Source organism: Nicotiana tabacum, chromosome 15 (assembly GCF_000715075.1).
Source record: "Nicotiana tabacum cultivar K326 chromosome 15, ASM71507v2, whole genome shotgun sequence".
Lineage (NCBI taxonomy): Eukaryota > Viridiplantae > Streptophyta > Magnoliopsida > Solanales > Solanaceae > Nicotiana > Nicotiana tabacum.
Window position 1 is genome coordinate 124,128,083 of NC_134094.1, and position 10,819 is coordinate 124,138,901.

At 37.2% G+C, this 10,819-nt stretch overlaps 1 protein-coding gene across 1 annotated transcript; it reads right to left on the reverse strand.

Annotated features, from left to right (window-relative positions):
* Nucleotides 1-265: 265 nt before the first annotated feature.
* Nucleotides 266-7,110, reverse strand: LOC107806009 (uncharacterized). Its single transcript, XM_016630126.2, has 7 exons — nt 6,953-7,110; nt 6,694-6,771; nt 4,498-4,536; nt 3,846-4,400; nt 3,664-3,756; nt 737-913; nt 266-635 (listed from the first exon to the last, which is right to left on the reverse strand). The coding sequence occupies exons 1-7, from the start codon at nt 7,043-7,045 to the stop codon at nt 510-512; spliced, it is 1,161 nt and encodes a 386-aa protein (XP_016485612.1). The 5' UTR covers nt 7,046-7,110; the 3' UTR covers nt 266-509.
* Nucleotides 7,111-10,819: the final 3,709 nt, after the last annotated feature.

Below are 10,819 nucleotides of genomic sequence, written 5' to 3' on the forward strand. Positions count from 1 at the left end.
ATAACAATGTTCAAGCCACGAGATTGAGCAAAATCTTAATAAGAAGCATTTGCATATTCAAATGTTCTAAACGATTTAGCAGACATGACTGGGCTTAATATACTTTAACAGTCTCATGTTTGGGCTGGCTCAGGCCAAGCCAACAGAGTTCCATGCTTAGTGGTAATAGATATACTACAATGACAAGCACAAGAAGAGGAGAGGGATGGCATAAGACAAAATATAGAGAACTAGAATTCGATTTGCGCAGCTAAGAGTTCCTCAAACAAGCAAGCAAAAATTTATAAGTTGTAGGCTACATAGAATACAATACAGGCAAACCTAAAATGGCCTGAAACAATCAATATTAAAGGGGAAAACAACGGGTAAAAAAGAGAAACTATAAAGGATTGAAACAGAAACTTAGGAGAATCCTATCACAAAGCAAAGGTTTGGATAAATAACATAGTCAATTAGCTGGATCCAATATTTCCACCTCCGTTGCAAGATGTTTTTTGACAACTTGTTTCTCATTGACGGAGCACTTGCTGCAACTGAAGCACTTGATTTCTTTGCTCTGGAGGTAGCATGTTAATCTGTTCTGGCGTCAGGCTCCTTACTTGCTGAAGAAGCGCGTTCTCCATCTCTGGACTCAGCTGCACATAGACATAATAAACCTTTTGAGTCTCAAATTGACGGTAAGACTAATGATCAGTTTTAAACCTAACCAAGTGAAAAATAAAGCTGTGGATATTACTGCTGGGGGTCTAGGAGGCTGATTGCTGGCACCCATCTGGCCAGGGATCAGTGGTGGTCCTGGAAACTGTATTCCTGGTGAATTCTCTGGTCGACCAGGAATCCACGCAGAGCCTCTATCTGCTTGTGTGAAACTCCCAACTTGATTGAATTCTGTCCGCAATTGTGAACCTCCCATCTGTATACACTCGCATACAAGAGCATGTCAAAGCCCCTAGATCACACATATTGAACACAAACAAAAAATTGTACCCACCAAAGGGTTATTGCTTCGTAGTTGAAGCCACATGCTTAATATCAGCATTATTATGTATTAGATGTTGAATATTAGTTATTGTAATTGTGATTTTGATTATAATAGTACTAAATTTACATATTATTGGTATTTTTATTTTTTTATAGTTTCACGCTTACTTCAAAGAAGCGCCTTTTACTTCAAGTCCCAAAGACCTTGTTTTTTTTTAAATTCGTTTTTCCCATTGTAAAAACACTGCACTGAACAATCTCAAGTGACATTTTCTTATTTTATCAACTAAGTGTGTTACTTGCACCTTTGGCATGATCATTCTTAATCTTATCTAATATTATATATCCATCTTAACATTTGCATTTCTGCAAACATACATCTTGTGGATATGTTGGAATTTAGAGGCCCGATCTTTACTTCCACAATATTATTGTTGGTCTAACAATCGTTCGGTAGAACTTGTCTTTTACTTTGGTAGGAATCATGCTATCACATAACACTTCGATAACACTTCTCCAATTTAGCCATCTTGTTCTGATTTTACGTGTATTAACATCGTCTATCAAACCATTCTCTTAGAACATTGAGTCTATACATCTAAATTGTCAACATTTAGGCACCGAAACCCCCTCTAATTCAACCTCAACTTCATTCTTCTTATGCTAGCTAAATTGCAGCACATGAATTCAGCCGTATTTACACTTATCCTAAAAACCATAGCTGTCGAAAGTACTTCTCCACAGTTCAAGCTTTGTGTTGACACCCTCACTAGTTTCGTCAATTAGCAAAATATTGTCCGCAAATAGCTAACTTCGTAAATGAGTACGAACAATGCCAATCCCTGGTGTAAACACACAATTATCGAAAACTTCTTTGTATCTCCAACTATTCTTACACTAGCGACGACTCCTCCATACTTATCCTTTATGGCATGTATGTATTTAATTTAAGTTCTTTCTTCTTCAGTAACCACCAAAGGACTTCTCCGTGCACTTTATCATGAGCTTCTCTAGGCACTTTACCATATGTCGACCTTTCTTTCTCTCCCGATAAATTTTCATCAATCTTCTTAACAAAAACATAGCATATGTAATAAAACTACAAGGTATAAATTCAAATTGGTTCTTGTCACTTTTGCAGTGTCCTTAAGTCTACACTATTATCACTCTTTTCTAAAGTTTCATCATATGGCTCATAAGTTTAATGTTATGATAGTTCGCATTGAAAATCCCTTTTACTCTTGTACACTGCAATCAACGTACTCTTTGTCCATACTTGGGCATCTTATCACTTCGTAGTATAGCATTAAATAGATTGTTAAGCCATACTACTCCAACCTCTCCAAAACACTACTAAACCTCTATAATGATACCATTTGGTTCACACGCATTTCTAATCCTCATATTTTTCATGGCGGCCTCTGCTTCTGTCGACATAATTCTACGAGTGTAGCTAAAGCTTCTACCATACAAAGATGCATAAAGATCTTTAAAAGTAGGCATTATAATCTATACTGAACACCAATCATTTCCTAGTGGTATTAGATGTCTCTCAATTACATTGATATATATGTGTGTTTCTGAGTATAAGTTTCTCTCCGAATTGATCCCAAGGTTCTCATAGAAATATTACTCCCTCCGTCTCATTGTATGTGACGGTGTTTGAGTGAATACAGAGTTTGAGAAAGAACAAAATGCTTTTGAAAATTATGATCTAAAACAACCTATACACATTTGGATCGCTATAAATCATATCATTAAGGATAACATCGGAAGTGTAAAGTTAAATTATTTCTAAATACATAATTGTATCATTCATTTTGGGACAAAATAAAAAGGAAAATGTGTTGCGTAATTATAATTAATTTTTTTGATAAAGTAGTTTTCACTTAAATATTAATCATTATGTACTCCATCCACCCAATTAAAGTAATATAATTGGACTTTGATGACTAAATTGACCTAAGTTTACAATTATATTAATGATGGACAAGCAGTAGAGCGCGGTACATGCAATGTTGAATATTGTTTCAACTGCAAAATACAATATAACTTAATATATGTTGATGTCAAAGAAATATAACTTTGATAATGAGTTAACTCAGGATACTTAATTTTAGATGGAGGAAGAAAAAGAAATGATTGAGGGATGTATTTATTGATTAAAAGGGACAAAAGAAACGATTTAGGGATGTAAGTGAAATACGGTACAGAAAGAAATTAGCCGTCCATTAATTTCTTCATCATAACATTAGCAACTTCAGCATATTAAATGTAATGATTTATGCTATATTTTGACCTCTTAAATCCTTTTATTTTTCAAGATAGCCATAATCTCTTTGCACTCATCCAACTTCAAATTCCCACATGAATGAACAATAGTCATGACATCGCTTCAAGTAGCTCATCAATTTGTTAGTTTCAATAGCTCCTCAACATGTTACACTTTGTCATAGATATCCCACAAGTTAAAAATCTTAAACATAGAGCAAATTTTGGTAAGGACTCGTCCATGGAAAGAAAGGCCGCTTTCCAGTGGAACTTAAAATGTAGGGCAGGCCCTTATGCTCATACAACTTTTATTAGAGAAAGAAGTTAATGATTCAAGCTTAAATGACCAAAAACACCAAAAGAAAACTAGCATGCTAATTTCAGTAAAGTGGAGCATAAGGACCAGGGCACCTGATATGGCGGCTGGGATGGCAGCTGACTTGGAACTGGTGGCTGCCCAGACATAAAAGAAGGCCCCATGCTTGCTGGAGGCTTCATAGTTGGCTGAATGATGAGAAAAAAAATTAAATGCTGTGTATGGAAAAGGGGAAAACCACAAATCAGTATAGGTAGAATAGTCATCCTCTGCTTACATGAAAAGCAGGATGTGAATGGTGCGGCGGAGGTACTCCAGATGGCGGAAAACCAACATTGGACCCCATGTGAGGGTGCATTGGACGGGGGAATGGTTGCATTGATGGTCTCACTTGTGGTGGCATCTGTGGCTGCATATGCTGGTGTTGGCTGCCACTAGTATGCATCGGTTGCTCCAATTGGGAGGATGCAGAAGGCATCTGCATTTGAAAATGAGATGGCAGCTGCGAAGCAGAATGATGAGGAACTGGTGGCATGTTAACAACTTGAGAGGATTGTGGTAAAGAGATTGGCACTGATTGACCACCAATATGTCCTTTTGGCTGCTGCACTGACAGCGACGGATGAGACGGTAGGGACTGAGCTTGAAGGTTTGATGACGGAAGAGAAGGAGATGGCGGTGCTGGAGCAGATTGATTTTGCTGCTGTTTTCTTGTTTGATCCTGCATACCAATTTTCCCTGGCAATGATGGAGCCGACTGACCATCTGACTTTGTAAGTTGAGACACTGATGGCTGTAGATTTGGTGATCCTGTCGGTTGGATGGTCGGAATCTAAAGATAGAATGGAGTGAGATCTGTAACTACATCACATCATACATTTATATGGACAAAGATACTTCACATGTTCAAGATGCTATAACTAACTTACTGCTTGTTGGGCCTGCACCATCCCAAGCATAATTTGTGCCTAATAAACACATCATTAAAGGAACCAAAGTCAGAGAATCAGAAATCAACCAATGAACTCCAAATTTATATGATTCTTAGCTCAAAGATTTAAAGCTAATTAATCTGGGAATCATGCGATGCACTCGCAATAAAAGACTACAGCAAATCCCTAAAATTTTCACCCATATCAAAAGTAACGCACTGTGATTTCTCAGAGAGACTGCAACGGCTAAACTCTCATCCATATTGCACTATGTGATTTCTGGTCCTTTTGTAAGAAAAAATAGCAGCTGCCTATTAATCATGACATTTGAATATTTCAAAGAGATTTCATCATGCATAACATGACAATAGATTTGGAATGACATCCATGTACTCTTCCAATGTAACCTTTATGAGTAGTGATCACACATATTGGTGACTATAAAACAAGAAAACTAGAATTTACAGTTCAAACCACATCACACATTTCCAATATATAATGTGCGGCAAAGGGCCAAATATACCCCTGTACTTTCGAAAATGGTCTAAGAATACCCCTCGTTATACTATTGGGCTATATATACCCTTCCCGTCATACTTTGGAACAAATATATCCTTATTTTGGATGGAGTGCCACGTGTCAGCACCAGATGAAAAGGACCCATTTCTTTTTTTTTACCCGATCCGTTTTTAAAAACCCACCAGCCGACCCGTTTTAAAATTCAGTTTTTTTAAACCATATATTTTGTAAAAACTGGAATTGTTTTTTGTAAAAACTGAAAAACAAAAAAGGAATTTGCAAAATATATATTTTTAAGTCTTTTCAGTTTTTTTAAAGTATTTTTTTTTTGTACAAACTGAAAACAAATTATTTTTTTTAAAAATGCTTTAAAAACTGAAAAATATATATTCTGTAAAAACTAAAAAAAAAAAAGAATTTACAAAATATATATTTTTCATTTTTTTCAGTTTTTAAAAGTATGTTTTTTGTAAAAACTGAAAAAAAAAAATATTTTTTAAAAAAACTGGAAAAAAAGACTCTCCTAAAGCAGTGGACTACATATGCATTAGTTTTAAAAAAATGAAAATATTTTGCAAAATCTTTTTTTTTCAGTTTTTATAAAAAAATACTTTAAAAAACTGAAAAGACTTAAAAATATATATTTTGCAAATTCCTTTTTTTTTTTCCAGTTTTTACAAAACAAAATTCCAGTTTTTACAAAATATATGCTTTAAAAAAACTGAATTTTAAAACGGGTCGGCTGGTGGGTTTTTTAAAACGGATCGGGTAAAAAAATGAAATGGGTCGTTTTCATCTGGTGTTGACATGTGGCACTCCATCCAAAATAAGGGTATATTTGTTCCAAAGTATGACGGAAAGGGTATATATAGCCCAATAGTATAACGAGGGGTATTCTTAGACCATTTTCGAAAGTACAGCTGTATATTTGGCCCTTTGCCGTATAATGTATTGAGGGAACATATGATGGCATCTCTATTTCTCTCTCTTACACTCTTATTCTTTTATTTTACACTTCTAACAAGAACACTAGAATCTAAAGTCTAAAGGCTTATAGCCTATTTGGCCAAACTGCAAAAATAAACTTATTTTGAGAAGTGCTTTTTCGAGAAAAGTACTTTTGGTGAGACGCAATTTGTGTTTGACTAATTAATTTGAAAAGAACTTCTGAGCAACAATTAGTATTTGGCCTACCTTTTAAAAGCTGCTTCTAAGTGTATTTTTCTCAAAAGTGATTTTCAAAAAAGTATTTTTGGAGAGAAGCTACTTTTTCTGATTCTCCAAAAATGCTTATGCTTCTCCTCAAAATCATTTTTTTTTTCTTCCAAATGCTTGGCCAAACACTTCAACTTTGAAAAAATAGCACTTTTTTTGAAAAAACAAATACTCTAGGATTGGAGAAGCTTGGTCAATCAGGCTATTAATCTGTTAGAGAAGGAACACTCTCGTTCTTTTATTTAACGACTCTTAACATATCATATCTCTAAAAATTTCATACTTTTGTAATTAAAATAACATCTATAGTACGACTATTACTTTCATAAATTGGATAACCTCAAAGCCTTAATTTAAGCATTCCATCAGCAGGGAAAAAAAAAAGATAACAATACTCAATGCTTTGCCGCAAAATGAGTCAGATTAGAAGGTTGACTTAGAATATAAAATAAGTGAAACCTGAAATAGTGCTTTGGTCAAGTTAGGGTTTTGAATGAGAATTTGCCTCGCTTGTTGCTGGTTCTGTTCGATTAATCCCTGCATAAAAAACAAATTAATAAAGCAGCAACAAATTTGACACAAATTTATCAAGAAGCTCGTGCAAGAGAAAGTCAAATATTGTTAAAGCGAACAAAGAATTAAACTTGATTTCATCTCTAATGTGGACATATATATCCATCACGCCTATACGCAGGCACACACACACATAAATAAATACCTTCATCTGACACATAATGTCGTAAAGCTGATTTTTGGACATTCCGGCGAAATTCGTTGTTAGGCCATCGGCGGCGACCTGCTTTCCCGCCATTTTGTCCCAATTTCTTCCCCCGGAGAAAAAAGAGGGAAATCAATTATCAAATTGAGTCAGATTTATTTTGGGCGATTAAAGCCTCACCGTTAGGACCTCCGTGGCCCAAACTTATGGGCCTGAATAGTTACCCGACAGGACAATTTTAGTCGGTCTTTTTTCACCTTTAGCCCGAGCCAAAAACTATTTACATTCGGTAGCCGAAAAAATGTATAAAATTTGTAAATAACATACAGTATGTGTATATATATATATATATACATAATAATTATATATATTTTTTGCCTATTATTTTGAGAGGGATTATACAATATTATTTTCCTTTTTTATAGTTGCTTCTTGATAGGATGATTTGAGGCCACTGTTTATATATTGTCCCCTTACAAAATAGCCTTTGTGTTATATAGCTGGAAGTAGGGGTGACAAAATGGTTAAAAAAATAGTTAACTACCTATATTATCCACTAAAAAATGGGTTGGATAATGAATTTTTTAAAAACGAGTCAAATATGGATAAGAACCATATTATCTATCTAGAAAATGGATAACCAATGGACAACCAATGGGTCTAACTTTTACATTTGTAAAGCCTCAAATTGGGGGTTCCTCCAGTTAGGGAGACTAAGAATTCTCCCAAAAGTGATCATGTGCAAGAAGTTATGGATAATATGGGTAACCATTTTATTACCCGGTTAACCCGTTTTATATCCGTATTAAATATGGGTCGAATCGGATAATTTATCCTTTTTATTACCCGTTTTCGACCCAAATCATATCCGCCCCGCTCCGCCCGTTTGCCACTCCTAGCTGGAAGAATGAAAATGTAACGCTTGTTTAATTGTTCTTAAATTTTGTTGGGCAGCCAAAACTTCGTATTATTGAATTGGTCACAAGTTTACCGGACGGGAAAAATTTAATAATTTGTCAATAGTTCACGAGCTTTGTCGTACGCTCACAACTTAGGACTATCTTCAATCTACCTATCTAGTTAAATCGTTTACATGTTTTACTGAATATTTAAATTTTATACGTGTTGTTCAATTGTACATAAGTTTTATCAGACTGACAAAACTTGGTGTTACCTTCATTCGACCTATCTTGGTAATTAATTGTATATTACTTTGCCTAGATTGTGACTCATTTATGCAACCAGTTTTGCTACCAGTCTATGTGAACTTAATTAGTTTTTACAAGTCTTATATCAGTTAAACATGAGTTCAGCGTGTGGAGTGCTGTGTATGCGCGCAAAAAAAAAATCAAAGAAGAAACTCAAATCATCAATTGATCTAATATATCTTTGTTTCGATGGCTTTGTTGGCTTCTGTTGCATCAGTTTAACCTTGTGAATGATGGAAGTATTGTATACGGTCGAAATAGATTTCGGCCTTCCTACGTTCGATTGAGTTCAAGTGGTAAGAAGTCGGAGTGGGATTTTGGGAGTGAGCTCCGAAGACAGTACTAACGAGCCTCGAGTCCGAAGGCTGCTCGAGGAGTCGGCTCGATAACCTTATTGAGCCCGTGACCGAATCGATCCGCAAGGCATTGCTTCGAGGTCGGAAATGCGCGACGCCCATCCCGAAGGTCGAACTCGAGCCAAGACCGAAGGGCTCGACCCAGTAATGAGTTCGAGCCAGTATCGAGCTCACAGACAAGAGCCGTTGTAACCGCACCAAGAAAGAGAATCTTGGCGGGAATCGAGAAAGAGACAAATCATGATGGGTCCTCCACTATATGATTTATTTTATTATTTTTTGTAATGACCCTCTACTATAAAAGGGGATCCTTGTAAACTATGGACACATTGAATACACTGGAAAAAAAGAGACCTCCTTGTGCTTATTTTACTTCGTTTTATTCGTTCTTTCTTATTCATTATTCCCACTGTCATAGTCAAGAATATTCGTATAGGATTTTGTATCAAAGGGTATCACGTATCCTTAAAATCATACATAAATTTAACGTTATCCGATTTTTCGGGTAAACAGTTTGGCGCCCACCGTAGGGCTAAGGATAACAGTGATTGTTTGACATAAATCTACAGTATACACCAGTTTACAACTTCAAATCAGCAATGACTTTACATATCGATCGCGAAGCCGACCTTCAAGATGAAACCAACAACTTGGCAGCCGGGGGCGGAATGCCACTTGACGATGACACTGAGGCTCGAATTGAAGTACCCGAAATTCGAGCCGAAGTACCATTGGATGTCAATTCACGAATAGCTCTGGAGGTGAATCAGCGTTCCGAACCGAAAAAAACACTCAGGGCGGTACTCGATCCGTAGCCCGAGATACCCATAACACGGGGGAAATCGGAGCCGGCTTACGTATGATCTTCGAGATGCTACAAGCCCAACAAGTAGAAATAGCCCAGTTACAGAGCCAAACTTATATACAAAGCAGGCCGGATTCCAATCCGCTTCGAGAAATCACCCCCAGAACGGAGCCCGCCATAGTGAAATCAAACGAGCAAGAATCGGGGACCACTCCCGAAATTACTAAATTGCTCGAAGAACTCACAAAATGAGTCGAAGCCAACGACAAGAGAGTGGAACACATACAATGCTAGGGTCGATCAAATCCCCAGGGCTCCACCAATGATAAAAGGGTTGGATTCGAAAATATTCATACAAAAGCCTTTTCCCTCGAGTGCGGCCCCAAAACCAATCCCCAAAAAATTCCGTATGCCCGAAATTTTCAAATATAACGGTACGACCGATCCTAACGAACACGTCACCTCTTACATATGTGCCATCAAAGGTAACGATTTGGAGGACGATGTGATCGAATCCGTGTTGTTGAAAATGTTCGGGGAGACCCTATCGAAAGGAGCAATGATCTGGTATCACAATTTACCGCCTAATTCCATCGATTCTTTTGCCATGTTAGCAGATTCGTTCATAAAGGCACATGCTGGTGCCATAAAGGTTGCAATAAGGAAATCAGACCTCTTCAAAGTAAAACAAAGAGGTAATGAAATGCTGAGAGAATTCGTATCCCGATTTCAAATGGAACGCATAGAATTGCCACCGATCACAGACGATTGGGCCGTACAAGCTTTCACCCAAGGGTTGAACGAGCTGAGTTCGACAGCGTCACGTCGGCTGAAGCAAAATTTGATTGAGTATCCAGCAATAACTTGGGCAGATATACACAATCGATATCAATCGAAAATTAGGGTCGAAGATGACCAGTTGGGAGCTCCGTATGGACCAGTGCATTAGAACAGGACAACTACTAAAAACCAAAGGGAGATTGACAGAGAACAAAGGTCGAACAGAAACCGATATCAACTATACATCACAGATCGGATGAACAACAGTCCAACATGCAATACAGTTCGGAACAATCGAAGGATTGATCGAGGGCAAAATTCTCGGGGACTTATGAGCAAGAGCGGCTTTGATAAATATGTCGATCCTATAGAAGCACCTCAGTTATCAGAGTATAACTTCAGCGTTGGTGCATCCGCCATGTGTCGGCTATCAGACGCATTAAAGACACCAAGTGGCCTCGACCCATGCAGACCGATCCTGCCCAAAGGAATCTCAATCAAATGTGCGAATATCTTGGCACCCATGGTCACAGAACGGAAGATTGCAGGCAACTAAGAGAGGAAGTAGCCCGCTTATTTAACAAAGGGCACCTTCGGGAATTTCTGAGTGATAGGTCGAAAAATCATTTTAAAAACAGGGATTTTGGCAAGCAAAACGAGCAAGAAGAACCGCAACACGTCATTCACATAATCATCGGCGGCGCCGATACCCCTCAGG

Excerpts from the sequence above, each read along its gene's own strand:
- LOC107806009 (XM_016630126.2), bottom strand. The coding sequence starts at position 7,045 with ATGGCGGGAAAGCAGGTCGCCGCCGATGGCCTAACAACGAATTTCGCC. Across the intron at positions 4,401-4,497 it reads TGGTGCAGGCCCAACAAGCA|ATTCCGACCATCCAACCGAC; the intron begins GTAAGTTAGTTA and ends TTCTATCTTTAG. Across the intron at positions 914-3,663 it reads CATCCCAGCCGCCATATCAG|ATGGGAGGTTCACAATTGCG; the intron begins GTGCCCTGGTCC and ends GAGTGTATACAG.